The 17,179-nt window shown below is 46.2% G+C and overlaps 1 protein-coding gene across 1 annotated transcript in view; it reads left to right on the plus strand.

The window, feature by feature from the left end:
* KCTD13 (potassium channel tetramerization domain containing 13) overlaps nt 1-17,179 on the plus strand; it is an 81,561-nt gene that overhangs the window by 7,297 nt on the left and 57,085 nt on the right. Inside the window, exons 4-5 of the mRNA XM_030209425.1 lie at nt 4,987-5,076; nt 5,183-5,235. Coding sequence (XP_030065285.1) covers nt 4,987-5,076; nt 5,183-5,235 — 143 coding nt within the window. The remainder of the gene's footprint in view (nt 1-4,986; nt 5,077-5,182; nt 5,236-17,179) is intronic.

Genomic DNA, 17,179 nt, shown 5'->3' on the forward strand with positions numbered 1-17,179 from the left:
GCTTAAATAGGAAAAGCTGGATGCATATGTTGATTTGTATTTGAGCCCTTTGGTTTTTGGGCATAGGCGGTCGGTGGCCCAACTGTTTGAGGAGGCTAAAGGGGGCGGGGTTTACATCCATAATTGTCTGACAACACACAGAAAAAAGATAAGTAAAAATAAAATAATCACAATACCTTTTATTAAATTTAGATATTAGATATGTATCATATGTCAAAGAATAAAGTGGTTGCTCAAAGCATATACTAACCACAATCGCTCAACTGCAAAACACTATGCTCAACTTTGTGCAAAAACACACTCAGAACCTTACTGTACCATAAATATTACACTGGGCAGACCTAATACACCAGTAAGTATACCACCATACGGAAAATGCAGACTGTCAACAATATGAAAAAAGGGGTCATAATACCACAATTCTCATGTAGAGCCACAAAACACCCTTTTAGGGTGGATAGTGTTCACAATGAGCTCCTTTTATTAACGACCATTATCAGGCCCTTCTTCAAGAGGTAGTGTGTCATGATTTAGGCTTTACACCCTTTTTGGTGCCACCTCAGTAAGGCCAACACACAATCTCTTCACTGCAAAACACTATACACAAACTTGTGCAAAAACACACTCATAACCTTACCAAACCATAACAGCACTAAGTCCAAGGACAGGATGAGCTATAACCATATGCATTGAAAGGCAGCGCTATAATTACACCTGTCTCTAAAACACCAGTACACAACCTAGTGAAACAAAACAAAACAAAAAGGGCTGCAAATACTACACGCTAGCAGAATACTGCATCTTGATCACACATAAAAAACACATGACACAACAGATATGAAGGCAAAATACTGAACTGGAAAGTTACCTCAAGAAGCCGGACTCAGCATGCAGCAATACTAGAAAAATTGAAACTTGCATGCAAAATATCACAGATGCACATTTCCAAAAGCTGACATATTCCAATTAATAAATTCTGAATTAAAAAAATGTTTTCTACCTTTGCTGTCTGAGCATTTAGTTTTTCTATTAGCTTTGGTCTCAGTGTCTTCTGTTTTATGCAGTGACTTCTTTCCATTTGATATTTGTTCTCTCACCATGTCCACCATCCTTATGAGTCCTGTCTACCATCTGTAGCCCTGTCCCTATCCTTTCTCCATTTTCAACATCTGCCCTCAAAGTGTTCCAATCCAGCCCTTAAATTCAGCAATTTCCCCTCCATCCATATCCAGCATTTCTCCTCACTCCATTCCCCTCCATCCATGTGCATATACTTCCTCTGTCTTCCGTTCTTTCCATCCATGTCCAGCATTTCTCCTCTCTCTCTTCCACTCCATCCGTGTGCATCTTTCCTTTGTCTTTCCTTCCCTCTATCCTTTTTTTTTTACTTTAATTTTTATTGAAAACAATTTTTTTTCATACTATAAAACAAGAACATCAATGAACCCATCAACACAAGTTACCCACAGCAGCTCTCTATGGAGTCCTCGCTTACAGCATTCCAGATCAGGCCCACAGAACCCAATATTAATAACAAGAACAATACCCATAACCTGTACTCATCCCAACAACCCCTCCATATTACTTTAAACAATCATATCTTTTTGTATCTTAACAACCCAATTGCCCCAACTCATGTCCCCTCCACCCCAGCCTCCCCTCCCCTTTCCCCCTTATTAACCTGCTCACCCCCACAAAAAAAAAAGGGGTAAGTACCTATAATTTCTGTAGCCCTGCCTTTAAACGAGCCCACCCCCCTTTACTGACAGGCTCTCTCTCATCCCCCCCCATGCACCGTTTATCCCTCGCACTCCCTCCCTGCAGTGCAGTCCCATTAGCGTCTCTATCCCTCTCACTCCCTCCAGTGTGCTTTAGATCGCACATCGCTGCCGGTAACGGCACGCCAACCTTATTACAGCTTGCTTCGGGGCTTCTCAGCCTGACGGCATGATGTACCCTGCCTTCTCTGACCAGCCTTCCTGCTTCTGCGAGGGCTGGACGCATCATAAGGAAGGCTGGTCAGAGGAGGCGGGGTACGTCATGCCGTCAGGCCGAGAAGCCCTGAAGCAAGCTGTAATAAGGTTGGCGTGCAGCTACCGGCAGCGATGGGCGATCTAAAGCACATTGGAGGGAGTGAGAGGGATAGAGACACTAATTATAGGGACTGCACTGCAGAGAGGGAGTGCGAGGGATAAACGGTGCATCGGGGGGGGGGGGGGGCGATGAGAGAGAGAGAGACGCTTGGGGCTTGCGGCAAGCCTCTTATACCGGGCGCCTATATGTTTGGGTAGTGAAGATTTAGATAAGTCCTTGCTGATCTTGTTGTGTTTCTGGTTGGCAGGTCTATGAGGTCTGTCATGTATCCCGGGGCTTCACCGTAGATAATTTTATAAACCAGGGTGCAGATTTTGAAACCAATACGTTCTTTGATTGGAAGCCAGTGCAGTTTTTCTCGGAGGGGTTTGGCGCTTTCAAAACGCGTTTTTTCCAAATATGAGCCTGGCTGCTGTGTTTTGAGCAGTTTGAAGTTTCTTTATAATTTGTTCTTTGCAACCCGCATAGATTCCATTGCAGTAGTCGGCATGGCTTAGTACCATTGATTGTATCAAGCTGCGGAATATATCCCTCGGGAAGAATGGTTTCACATGCTTAAGTTTCCACATTGAGTGAAACATTTTCTTTATGGTAGATTTCGCTTGGTTATCTACTGAGAGGTTCCGGTCGATTGTTACTCCGAGAATTTTCAGACTGTCTGCGATAGGAAGGGTATAACCTGGGGTGTTTAAGATTGTGGGTTTATATGTGTTATATTGGGATGAGATGATTAGACAGTGTGTTTTTTCTGTGTTGAGTTTTAATTGGAATGCGTTTGCCCATGAGTCCATGATGTTCAAACTGATCTTGATTTCATTGGTGATTTCTGCTAGATCGTGTTTGTATGGTATATATATTGTGATGTCATCAGCATATATGAATGGGTTAAGGCCTTGAATGGATGATAAGGACTTGGCTAGTGGGGTCATCATGAGGTTAAAGAGGATCAGCGATAGTGGTGATCCTTGTGGTACTCCGCATTCTGGTTTCCAAGGTGAAGATATGTTTTTGTTAGCTTTCACTTGATATGTTCTTGTGGTTAGGAAATCTTTGATCCATTTGAGTGTGTTACCAGTGATTCCGAAGTAATCTAGGAGTCTTAGTGATATATTATGGTTGACCATGTCGAATGCACTCGACATGTCGAATTGTAGGAGAAATATACTTTTACCTACTGCTATTTCCTGCTTGAATTTAGTTAAGAGAGTGAGTAATACTGTTTCGGTGCTGTGTAATGGCCGGAATCCTGATTGTGATTTGTGTAGTATCGTGAATTTGTCTATGTAGTCATTAAGTTGCTTGGTTACCAAGCCTTCCATTAATTTGACTACCAGTGGTATAGATGCTACTGGACGGTAGTTGGTAATGTAGTTTGTTTTTTTCTTAGTGTCTTTTGGGATTGGGGTAAGAAGGATGTTGCCTTTTTATTTAGGGAAGGTGCCATGTTGAAGCATGAAGTTTAGATGGGATGTGAGGTCTGTTATGAAGCGGTGTGGGGCGGATTTTATTAGGTAACTGGGGCAGGTATCCAATTGACAGTGGCTGTTGGAGTACCTCTTAATCGCCTGGGTAACTGTTTTGACGGTGAGGAGAGCGAAATTTGACCAACTTTGGTCCGCAGGGTATTCTCCTAGTGGTGGGTTCAGTTTGTTGATGAAATTATCGATGTACTTATTGTCCTGAGGTAACGTTTTGCATAGGTTTGCAATTTTTTTGATTAGCTTTCGAAGGTTGCCCTTCTTCGTCAGATCGGAAATAAGTGCTTATTTCCAATCTGACGAAGAAGGGCAACCTTCAAAAGCTAATCAAGAAATGTATTAAGTTATGTCCAATAAAAAAGGTATCATCTTATTTTCTTTTCCATGTTTTATTTTGTTTGATTTCTATTGATAACCTTTAAAAGTGGACTAACACGGCTACCACACCTCTCCACTTAAAAACAACAGATAACTACAATTCATCCATGCTTCAGTTTAGAAAGTGTTCATTTTTTGCTCATTTTTCTGTACACTTGGGATCAGATTTCCTGAAAGTAATCATATATGTTTTTTTAATGTAAACACTATCTTATCAATGCTCATTATCTCTCCAACCTTGGAAAGCCATTCTCCAATTCCAGGTACCACCTCCTCTTCTGGCAAGATCCACCCTAGCTGCCCAACCAATTTAAAAGAGGGCTCCAGGTTTTATGAATTTCAAAGTTCCATAGGTTGCTATGTAACTTTGTAAGTCTAAGTGCTTTGTATCCAGCATATTCTGTTTGGTGGTACGTGATCAGTGAGTTGACAACACATATACAAGTAGGACTCTTCGTTTTGCATTCATTACTTGGTGTATTTATTGACCCCTGATGCAGATGCTTTTTAGCGTCGAAACACGGCCTGTGTCGGGTCGTTATCTCTGATATAATAAAGACTGTTGGACTCACATCTCCAGTGGTGAATCGTCTATTAGTCTCTACTTTTGCCTTCTGTGATTCGTCATCATAGAGAACTTTTCCTGTTCTATATTTTGGATATGAGTGCCACTATGTGCATCTTTGGCAATAACTTTTTTTTCACACTTTATTTTTATTATGCAAGCATACACAAACCAATCAGAACAATTCATTCACAACTTATAGGCACAACTAGGAATCCAGAGAGATCAGCACTTGCCTCCTTTTGAGGCGTATTTTCAAAGCACTTAGACTTACAAAGTTACATAGCAACTATGAAACTTTGAAATTCATAAAACCTGGAGCCCTCTTTTAAATTGGTTGGACTCGCGTCTCCAGTGGTGAATCGTCTATTAGTCTCTACTTTTGCCTTCTGTCATAGTGGCACTCATACCATCATCTGCAAATATCCTATAATTTCTCTGTCTGAAATCTTCTCTCTGTCCCTTTCTCAGCAGAGAAATGAAGGCTGTGACCCGGTGTGCCTGATCCCAATGGTAACCTCGGCGAAGGAAGAGCAGAAAATCATCACGTCCTGTGCTAAGGTGAGAGGAAGAGATACAGAGACTGAGCAGGCAGGAAACCTGGGAGCTGGGGGAGGGGTTTAAACAGCTGATTCCTTGACTCTCTTATCCTCCTTTTTTCTCTTAGCCTGTGGTGAAGCTTCTCCACAACAGGAGCAACAATAAGTACTCGTACACCAGGTGAGAACATGCTTAGAGGACCTCTTGGGTGGCTGTCACTTTTGTTAATGTCACACCTCTCTTCATATTACCTAAAACGTCCCCTGCTTTTTTTTTCCCATTAATTCAACTCAACACCAACTCCCTCATACTCCATTTGATCTTTTACGTGATTTCTTGAGCTTTAATCCATATGTCCAAAAATCCATTAAGAGGGTAATTTATAACAGGTCACCTAGGTTGGAGGTGCAAGTAGACATCTATTTTGGGTCTATTTTTTTTTTTTTATTTGCAAGAAGTCTTTATTAATCATTGAAACAGCACAATGGAACCACAAAAACTAACAAAGTACCACATGCTTATTCTAATACAAGATTCTACCCTTACAGCTTATAAGAGTACATTCAATCGTTTCAATAGAACTATGTCATCAGCAATAAACTTCACATTTTTATCCAATTTTCAGAAAAACAAAGATTTCTCCACCCATCCCCCCCTCCCCCCTCCCCCACCCTCCAAATGGACACTACTAGGCACTACCCCTCATGGCATTCAATGTATTTAGTAACTAGATTTATAGAGCATCAAAAGATACGGGTTCCCAAACTAAACGCCACTTAACCATTTGTTGTTTACGTTCCGCCACTAGTCTCTCCATTTCCCGAACATATCTCAACTTATTAAGCCATCGAGATAAAGATGGAACTCCCACCTTTCGCCAATGTGCCGCCACAATGACCCTTGCTGTGCCAACCGCATATTGAACTAGGGTCTGCTGATGTGACAGTAAGCCTGCGGCCCTAGCTGAAAACAAGAACATCTCAGGGGCCCATGGCACAACACACCCCAACCAGTGCTGCAGCCTAGAATGTACAGCTTTCCAAAATGCCCGAATTTTAATACAACTCCACCAAATGTGCCCCATTGTACCTTTGTGACCACACCTTCTCCAGCACATGTCCGAAGAGGACGGAAAGATCCTCTGCAGACGGGCCGGCGTAAGGTACCATCGATATAATACTTTGACCGCATTCTCTTGCAAGGGAACATGAACTGATACCCGCATCACTGCTCTTTCTATTCTCTCCCACTCGGACTCTCCCATCTGCACACCCAGTTCCCGCTCCCAGACTCCCCTATGTTTTCCACCACCGGAAGCCTGATTACTCAGGATACGGTACAAAGAACCTATCAAACCCCGAGAAGATTCAAACTTCTCACATATCTCCTCCAGGTCAATTTTCTTACGCTGCATTACCTCTCGCACAGCCTTACTCTTGAGAAGGGATGCCAATTGGCAATAGGCAAACTCGTCGCCCTCTACCCCTGGGTAACTATCCCGCAGTGCATTAAATGGCAACAGTGACTCCGCCTCGAACAGCTGGCCCCATGTTCTCACACCCAATTCACTCCATTTAGTGAAAATCCCCTTTACTGTGCCAGGTAAGAATAAGGGATTAAATGCAATTGGAGTGTACCTGGTCAATACACATTGTCTCTTAGGAAACAAACTATCCCAATAGTGAAGTGTAACAGCTATGGGGGGGCAAGCTCGTTCAGCCAGATTTCTAAAAGGCCGTGGCAGCCACATTAGGGCACTCAGGGGCTGGTCACCCATCGAATGTTGTTCAATATGCACCCATTGACGATCTGGGTAATCTTGGTACCATTCAAGTGCTGCTTTCCCTTGTGCTGCCTTATAGTACCAAGTAAGATTGGGTACCCCCAACCCCCCCTTCTTCCTATCCTTGTATAACAGCGATCTCGCCAACCGCGGACGTTTTCCTGCCCAGACGAATCTCACCAACCTGTCTTGCAGAGTAGCCAAGAATCGCCTGGGCATTATCACAGGCAGCGTCTGAAAGAGGTATAACAATCTGGGCAATATGTTCATTTTAAGGATGGCTATTCTACCGAACCACGATGTTCCCAGTTCTCCCCATCTCTCTAAGTCCTCCATGATGGTTTTACCCAACCCCCTGTAATTTGCATTAAAGAGTTCTGACATTTCCCTTGTAAGCATCACCCCCAAGTACCTAATCTGTTTGGGAGCCCAACTAAACGGGGATGAAGTCTTTAATGACTCCACCACCTCATCAGTGAGTGTTACGTTCAGAGCCTCTGATTTTGCCATGTTGACCCTGAAACCCGACACTGCAGAGTATTCTCTGATCATCTGCTCGAGATGTGGGAGAGTGGATTGAGGGCGAGTAACAAACAGCATCACATCGTCTGCAAAGAGGGCCATTTTATGGGTTCTATCTGCTATTTTAGCTCCTGAAATAATAGGGTCCAACCTCATCTGGGCCGCAAAAGGCTCCATCACCAATGCAAACAGCAAGGGCGACAGGGGACAACCCTGTCTAGTCCCTCTATGCAGCGTGAACAGCTCTGAATTTCCACCATTAACCCGAACACAAGCCCTTGGGGACTCATAAAAGGCCTGAATCCATCTGCAGAACTGTGTCCCAAACCCCATATTCTCCATTACTCCATACATGAAGGGCCAGTGAACCCGGTCAAAGGCTTTTTCCGCGTCAAGACTTAAGAGGCAAAGCGGCTTATTATTTAATTTTGCCAAGTACATAATATCAACCACCCTTCTAATATTATCCATCGCTTTGCGATGAGATACAAAACCCACTTGATCTGGGTGTATAAGAACTGGGAGAATTGGGGCCAAACGATTAGCCAGAACCTTAGCCAGAATTTTGACATCAGTATTTAATACCGATATGGGTCTATAAGATCCGCACTCAAAATGATCTTTGCCCGGCTTGGGTAATACAGCTATCCACGCTTCCATCATTGACTGAGGTAATGATCCCCCTATCCCAACTTGATTAAACAAGTCTGCTAAGAGCGGAGATAACTCGGGAGCGAACTTCCTATAGAATTCGTTAGGCAACCCATCCAAGCCAGGTGATTTACTCAATGGCAAACTACTGATCGCCTCCTGAATTTCTTTGGGAGTAACCATTTCATTTAGTAATGCCTGTTGTTGGGAGCTCAGAGAAGGTAGTTCACTATCTCTTATATATTGATCTATGGATTCCAGGGAAGGGCTAATCTCCTGGGCATACAAATCCTGGTAGAATTCCCCAAATCTTTTTCGTATTTGCTCCGATGTACCGAGTTCACCCCCACCCGAATCCCGTATCTTTAAAATTGCCCTGTCAACTTTTTGTCTGCGTAACCTTATGGCAAGGAGACGCCCCACCTTGTTGGCATGCTCATAGGAGTTCATCCTGTTCTTATTTTGTAGCATATTAAGTTGCTCTGAGTATACAGAATCTAGCCACGCTCTCTGATTACTAAGCTCACTCAGAACCCTCTCTGACCCATTTGCCTTATGCTGTTCCTCCAGAGAACGGATATTCTCCATACATTTTGCTATCTGCGCTTTACGGGCCTTTGATTTTTTACTAGCTACTTGAAGAAAGTAGCCCCGGGATACCGCCTTCATAGCATCCCAAACAATGCTGAGTGAGGGTCCCGATTCCAAGTTAAACTCAAGATACTCTTTCAGCATTTGTTTATAACCTGTCACCACTTCCCCCTCCTGTAGAAGGCCCACATTCAATGTCCATCTTCTATCTTTATTTTCAGCCCTAATAGTTGGCAAAGTAACCCATATTGGGGCATGGTCCGATAGGGTCACACTGCCGATCCCTGCGTCAGGTCCCCGTTCCACTAATGTGGCATCCAAGAATAGATAATCAATACGGGAATAGGTTTTATGCACTGCGGAATAGAATGTATAGTCTCGCACCCTCTGGTGTTTTACTCTCCACATATCCACCGTACCCAGGGAGTTTGCTAAGGATCTTAAAGCCAGGGAATCCCTCTGCCCTTCATTTCTATTAGGGCCTGATCGGTCAAGTCCGGGGTTCATCACAGTATTGAAATCCCCTCCTATTACCAGAGAACCCTGCGCAAAAATGGCTAGAGAGTTTTTAACCTTTTCTAAAAAATCCGCCTGCCCCGTGTTAGGCGCATAAATGGACGCCAGAGTGAGATCTGTTTGGTCAATTTTTATATGCAAGAAAATATAACGGCCTCCCATATCCCTTTTTACCTTAATCACCTGTGCGCCCACTGCAGCCTGAATTAGGATCGCCACTCCAGCTTTCTTTGATCCCGCTGCAGAGGCGAAATACGCCACCGGGTAGTCCGAGTAGGAGAGAAGTCTTTCATATTTGCCCGCCAGGTGTGTCTCTTGGAGGAGAACCACATGAGGCCCTAGCTGCCTCAACTCTTTATATAGCTTTTGTCTTTTCTGTGGCATGTTCAGGCCTTTCACATTATAGGAGAGAATCTTTAAGTCAGTGCCCATCCTATCATGTTGTGAACAGGCTTGTCGGCCCCTGCCCTTATCAACAGCTCTGCTAAGTGCCATATTATTTTGTACCCATTTATCCCAGTAGTGACCTGCCCACTCCACTTATTGTAGCCAGTCTCCCACCCTCCCCTCCCAACCCTCTGCCCCTGTGAGCCCCCTAGGCCCAACCCCATGGACTTCATCCACCAGCCAGAACCTTAAGGTCCTGAGTGGGAGGACTCCCCAATGCGCCCTAACAGACACCAACTGATCCCCCAAACCCTCACAACAATCCGCCCCCCCCTTCTGTTTTTACCATCATCCAGTCCCCCTTCTGCTCTTCTCCTTCTTGAATACCACCCCACTTCTTACCAGTTCAACTCCCATGCTACATCTTAGAACAGTAACATAGGCAGAGCCTGGAAACATATTTAACAGCCCATAAATCATTACCAACGACACAATGTCATATCAGTCATGTTCGCAGCTTAGCGTCTTGCTTCTTGGATTTTTGAGGCACTCTCTTCCACTGCTGCAATTTTTCTCGCGTTGCGGAGGCCATGTCCCCTGCAGGTACCGCTTGGGTGGTCAAATCAGCTTCATGCAAGAACTTCCACACCTCATCCAGCCGACGAAACCGATGCTGCTTGCCTTTAAATTCCACACTCAGGGCAAAGGGAAAGTTCCATCTATAGGATATCTTCTCCTTCTGTAAAATTTCCAGCGCGGGTCTCATCGCTCGCCTCTGGGTTAATGTAAACAGCGATAAGTCCTGGTAGACGGAGACTCTGGCCTCATTATATTCCACTGGCGGATTTTGGCGCGCTTTTTGCCATATTTTTTCTTTAAGCGTGTATGATGAAAATCTCACCACTATGTCTCTGGGTCTATTATCTGTTGGCTTCCTAAGAGCTCTGTGGGCCCGGTCAAATATAAGATCTGCTGGCTCCAATTGCTCTCCCAATAGCTTCTCACATATCGAACGCACAAGCGTGGGCACATCTTCCATGTTGCCATTTTCGGGGACTCCACGAAATCTAAGATTTTGACGTCTCCCGCGATTTTCCAGGTCGTCTAGTTTATATTGCAGCTCTTCAGACTGTTCATTTAGTTTTGTAAAACGGGCCTCTGCCGCCTCTGCTTTCTCAGCTTGCTCGTCCACGCGCTCTTCCAGCGTCTCGACCCTGCCCCCTAATTCACGGAGATCGAGGCTAATGGCGTCCACGTGGTCGAGAATTTCTTGTTTAGAGGCCTTGATCTCTGCTCTGATTTCCTTGAGACATTTAGCCAGCTCTTTGGGTAATACGGCGCTTAAAGCAGTTCTACGCACCTCGGCGCTAGAAGCAGCTGACTCAGAGCCGGAAGAGTTTCCCGGATCAGGCGACACGCGCCTCGAGCGGTTTTTCGCCCCTTGTCTCGTCGAGCTCCGCTCTCCTTCTCTCGACTGGGAGGCTGTTGTTTTGCTCATTCTGTGCTCGGGTTCTCGTCGCGTCTTAAGATACCGGTCCCTCCACTTTTACCGGTCTGGATGACCGCAAATGAAGCGATTTGTAAGCGGGTAGGCGCGGAGCTAAGGGTTCAGGCAACCATTCAGGTCCGTGACGTCACCGGAAGTCTTTTGGGTCTATTTTTTAAAGACACATATCTGCCTATGTGTCTTATAAAATAGCCTTGCAAAACCTGCAGAAATCCCAGCTCAAATTCATCTGCTGGGATTCATTTATATCTGTTCGAGACTAAGGGGGCCTTTTATTAAGGCGGGCTAATGATTATCATGCGCTAAATGCCATGCAGACCATAGGAATATAGGGCTAGATTCTATATATGGCGCTAAAAAAAGCGCTCTTCTATAAGCCACACTTAAAGTTAGGCACAGTTTATAGAATAACACTTGTGCCTGAGCATCGAGCCTAACTTTAGGCGTGGCCATTTGCACCAACTGAAATGTGGCGTAAAAGCGTATATCCCCATTCTATAACAATGCACGTTAATTTTACGAACGACTCTGTTCTGCATATGCCCCTCCCATTTCCACGCCCACTTCAGGGGTGTAGCCATGGGTGGGTCTGGGCCCACCCACTTTGGGCTTGGGCCCACCCAGCAACGATGCACCTCAGACAACCAAACCACAACTTCAGCTTTCCCTCCTCCCAGCCACCCGCCAGCGCGCTGCAGGTTTTGTTCTCTTCCTGCTCCCTCCCCTGTCATCCCTGTCCTGTAGTGGTGTTAGCTCCTGCGGTTTTTGTTCTCTCCCAGCTCCCAGCCACCCGCCGGCGCGCCGCAGGCTCTCCCTCCCCTTCCATCCCCACCGTCCAGCTCTGAACGTCTGCAGCAGCGCCAGGGCTGTCCGCACGCTGCTACGAGTGCTTCCTCTGCGCTGGCCCCACCTCTTCAGAAAGTATTGGAGAAGGTGGGGGCGGCCGGAAGGAAGCAGTTGTGTAGCGGCAGCGTGCGGCTTCGCTGCAGACGTGAAGAGCTGGACCGTGGCGGGGATGGAAGGGGAGGGAGGGCGGGCCTGTGGCACGCTGGCGGATGGTTGGGAGGTGGGAGAGAACAAAAAACGCAGCGGGTGGCTCGCGGGGGGGGGGGGGGAGAGGAGAAAAAGGTGCAGCAAGTCGGCGGGCAGGGCGGGGGGAGGGGAAAAACCTACAGCATATTGGCAGGTGGCTTGAGGGGTCAGGGAGAGACAGGAACACTGTTGGGATGAGGGAGTGAGACAGGGTGGAGGAATAATTGTTTCATGTGGGGGGAGGGATGGAGAGATGCTGCAAGGGGAAAGAGAGGGAGAATTGTTGGATACGGGTGGGGTGGGGGAGGGAACGGCTGCATAGGAGTGGTAAAGGACCAGAGAGAAAAAAAAGTGTTGGACATGAAAGTGGAAAGGAGGGAGAGATGAAAGGGGAAATGTTGAACATGGCATTGAGGTGAGGGGAAGGGAGTATGGAGAGATGCTGGGGTGGGGGGGAGTGAGATGTTAGACCAGGGTCTCAAGGCAGGGAGATGGAGAAAAGTTGGACATGAAGGTGGAGGAGAGGAGAGGAAGAGGGAAGATGGATCCAGGGAGAGAAGATGGACAATGGATGGTAGGGAAGAGAAAGGGAAAAATGCTGAACAATGGGGGAGGGGAGAGAGATGGGACAGGAATATGCTGGTGATGGGAGGTAAAAGGGATAGGGAGATATCAGGCTAGAGGGTGAGGATGGAAGAAAGAGGGAACAGATGCTGGGCTGGAAGGGTGGAGGGAGGGAGACACTGGGAATGGTGGAAAGCATGGGGGAGAGGCCTAGGGAGTGGAAATGGCAAGGAAATAAATGAGAGAACAGTGATTACAGGGGTAGAAATATGGTAATGGTGCGTAGATTGAAGATGGAAAGGAATGGTAGGCTGGGAAGGAGAGAGATGGGGAATGGGAGAGCTAGTGGGTGAAAGGAAATGGAAATGTGATATCTTAAAAGTAAAATAAGGAAAAGATTTAGAAAGAGGATGAAATTTGAGTGTACAGAGGCAGAAAAGAAAAAGAAAGGAAAGAGCTAAAATGGAAAGATCAATATTTCAGAGGCAGGTGTAGTGAGGAAATGAAATGACAGGAGAAAAAAGACAAATGGACAGCAGCTTGAAGAATTAGCAGAAAACAAACAAGAAAGCGGGAAAGAGAAATTGGAACCAACTTGATGGAAAAATAAAATGTCCAGACAATAAAGGTAGAAAAATCATTTATTTTGAATGTTTTAAATGGAATATGTTAGTTTTGGGAAATGTGCATAGTGGATGTCTTTTATTGTGTTAAGTAGAAAGGAAATGCGCTTTTGTTTTTTTTTTTTTTTCTCCAGTGTTGCAGTGCATGCTGAGGTTCCCAGTTCAATTTTGTCTACATATTTTTATTTCTAATTTGTGATCTCTTGTTCTGTAATTTGTGAGGGTCTGTCAGTGTGACTGTAACAGCAGATGAAGCGATTGGATGAGAGGGAATTGGGGGAGGGGCTTCTTTATTTTCTGCCCTGGTCACCAGCATGGTAAACAGCAGCCCTGAACCTTGCTGTGGCTAGTGGGGTTCCCCAAGTTCTGCCAGCTGGGGATCTCTTCCGGGGCTGGCCGGAGCTGCCTTCCGCCGAGCTTGGCAGATGGGGGCAGCATCCTGGAGCCACTGACAACTAAGTATGTATGGGGTGCTGGCATCAGTGGCTTGAGGAGTTGCTACTGCTTGCTGGGCTTGGTGGGGAGGAGTTCTGGCCATCTCTGGTGGAGGTCCCCAGCTGACGGAGATTGGGGATCCTCATCAGCTAAAGTATTTATATTTTGAGTTCGGAAGTGCTGGGGGAGAGGGGGGAGAGAGAAAATTTTGGGCCCACCCACTTTGTGCTCAGGCCCACCCAAAATTGGTTGTCTGGCTACACCACTGGCCCACTTTGTCACATTGTGCGTAAAATTGAGGCACGGATCTCATGCCTAAATTTACACATGTAAAGTTTAATTAAATTTAATTCTGTAGCATCCCTCTTGACTGTCACAGATGGGTTACGCACTCCTACCAGCAGATGGAGACTGAGAACCACAGAGTTTCAGATATAGGTATAAGTAAGCTGTGCAGTCCCCTGAAAATCGGTTTGTTCTCAGTTTCAACAGATGGTAACAGTGGTAAGCCTATTCAGTCCTATTTGGTGTTTTGGTCCCTGGGAGGATGTTTTGTTTTCCCTTTCTGGGTTTTGTTTATGCCTTTTGGGGCTTCTGAAGAGATAAAAGAACTGTATTCCAAAACAAAGTTGATCCCAACTCCCTTCTATCTGCTGCTGCTGGACTGGAGTTGAGGCCCGTGGGGGTCTCTGTGTTCCCTGGGGGTGTCGCACTCGGGTTGCTGAGTCCCTTTTCCCTTCCTCCTCCTTGGTTTTGGGTATAAGAGCCTCAGCTGTCCTTCTCTGACGGTGGACAGGCAGTCTTGAGTGCCTGAGGAGTTTGCCTTTGGCCATGCTTGTTGGAGATCTTTCCACAACTTGATATAAAAAAAATATATATATTATCTATCAGCAGAAACAGTGAACAGTGCAAGTAGTCAATCTCCTGCCTTTCCCGGGGCTGTTTCAGTTTTGTACCGTGTGGATGTCCTGGTGGCAGTGTGGCCTTGTGGTCCACGTGTGTTGCTGAGGGTGCCATGAGTTCACAGCACCTGAAGCACTGTGTAGTCTGTTAGCGGCGTGCTATAGATTCAGCGGGGCACTGTTTGGCCTGTGTAGGCAAGGACTTGGGGCCAGCAGCAGATTCGCAGGTAGGTTCTGCTGGTGCGGTTGCAGCTGTGCCAGGCGAGCGCTCAATGAAGTTGGTGGTTCTGATTTTGGCGGGACCTGCTGCCGTTTTGCCATCTGTGTTGGGTCCCAATCAGCTTCATGGTTGCTGTCCATATCTTTGGTACCTGGCCTGGAGTCTTCGTTAGTCCCTCAGGCTTCTGGGATGGATATTTCTCCGGACTTTGTGTTTGCCATGTCCAAGGCTTTTTGCCTACTTCAAGAGGATGGGCAGTCTCTGCAGAGTCCTTAGCTGACGTCCCAGGGATCCGTTTCTACTCCCCCCCCCTTCCAAAAAGCAGTGGGTGGACACGAGTGTGGAAGAGTTGTTTGAGGCTTATATCCATAGGCGCCCCGTATAAGAGGCTTGGGGAGGCTAAGCCTCCCCAGTCCAACCATGATCGCCGCCTGTCTTGCATCTCCTCCTTGTGTTTGTTCTGCTGCCACCGTGACCGTCATTTTTACTGCCCTGAAGTCTGAAGAGTTCTTCCTTGGCACCGGCGATTCAATCACAGTCAGCCTTCTGCCAGCGTTGGGGCCGCCTTTCTCTTCAGGCGCGTCTCACTCCCACCTCTGTGGAAAAGAGGAAGTTGCGTTAGAGTAGGCGGGAATTCTGTCCAGGACGCGCCTGAGGAGAAGCCCCAACGCTGGCAGAACAAGGCTGACTGTGGTTGAATCGCGGAAGCGGTGAGCAGTGGGGAAAATGGCGCCTAGCTTGAAATCGGACCGAGGCGGTGGAAGCGGGAAAAAATGGCGGCGGAAGGAGCATGTGAAGGTACTGGCAGCCTCTCAGCGGGTTTATTCAGAGCTGGATCGGCTGGAGGCCCCACGGGGGAGAGGAGAGAACTGGCCTGAATATGTTTATACGGCTCCGATCCGAACCTCCAGCTATTCCCCCCCCCCCTCCGGTCTAGCAGCAGCCACTCTCCACTTCTTCTCTTTTCCATATCCAGGATGTCCTCTCCCCCCCCCATACCCAGCAATTCCCTCTTTCTACCCCAAGGTTCAGGATCCCACCCCCCACGTCCATTCTCCCTCTTTCTTTCTGTGCCCAACATCCACCTTCCTTCTCCCAGTGTCTATCATCTTTCCTATTACCTCCCACCACTATGTTCAGCACCCCCCCCCCAGCTTCAAGCATCTCTTTACTCACCTTGTTCATCATTTCCATTCTCCTTCCCTGTCCATTTTCTTAACTACCCCATCCCCTCACAAAGCATACCACCTCTCCTCTTGCCCCAGATATCCAGCCTCTTCCCCTTTCCTAATCTGTTACTGCTCAATAAAATGCAGTGTGGAGGTTTGAGCACAGTCCCATGCTGAGGCCCATTGTTGTCTGTCTTCTTCAGTGCAGACTTTTTTTTAGAAGGGTTAGGATGCTGCAGGGCATAAGTGTTGCATAAGTTTTACTATGTAAGCTGCACTGGACCTGCTGTATGTAGGAAAGAGCAGAGTACAAATGTAATAAATAAATTATTCTGTTTTTAGGCATGTTTCAGGGACAAGTGGTTTTATAGGTCAAAATAAAAATAAATATTTTTTTAATGCAGATCTCTTTTGTTTAAACATAACTAAATGGGCTATAAGCCCCTAATGGTGTATTAAGTTCTGCCCAGTGTCATATTTATGGTACAGTAAGGTTCTGAGTGTGTTTTTGCACAAAGTTGTGCATAGTGTTTTGCAGTTGAGCGATTGTGGTTAGTATATGCTTTGAGCAACCACTTTATTCTTTGACATATGGTACATATCTAATATCTAAATTTAATAAACGGTATTAATTGTGACTTCTAGTTTTATTTTTTTCTCTGTGTTATCAGAAATTATGGATTTAGGCTCCACCCCTGGCCCCACCCCCTAACCCCGCCCCCTTTAGCCTCCCCAAACAGTTGGGCCACCGACCGCCTATGCTTATATCTCGTTATCAATTGAGTGCCTTGTTTGACTCTAGCTCCTGTTGCAAATACAATAAAAATAAAAAAAAAAAGGAGAGCAGCAGAGGTACATCTCTGAGGTCTCTATCTTACCTCCACCCGGATCATTGAAGCTTCCTTTAGTAGACAGTGTGGTGAGTTCTATGTTCTGTTCTGGTATTTTTGCTTCCCCCCCCCCCCCCCCCCCCCCCCCACCTCTGTGTCAGTACTCTGCCATTGTGAAAGTGTGTGCCTCTTTCAAGCATTAGAACAGTTTGTTCTCGTTTTTTCGTGTGGCAGGCTTGATTATTGTCAGTATAGGTCAAAACCTCCCAAAGCTCTCTCTCCTTTGGCTGTGGTAAGGTGTATTTTATCATTTAAACTGTGCAGAAGTGAGCAGTAGTTTATCGCAGCATTATTTCAGTTTTGCAGTGTTTTGCATCTGTGAGTGCATGGAG

Source organism: Microcaecilia unicolor, chromosome 7 (genome assembly GCF_901765095.1).
Source record: "Microcaecilia unicolor chromosome 7, aMicUni1.1, whole genome shotgun sequence".
Lineage (NCBI taxonomy): Eukaryota > Metazoa > Chordata > Amphibia > Gymnophiona > Siphonopidae > Microcaecilia > Microcaecilia unicolor.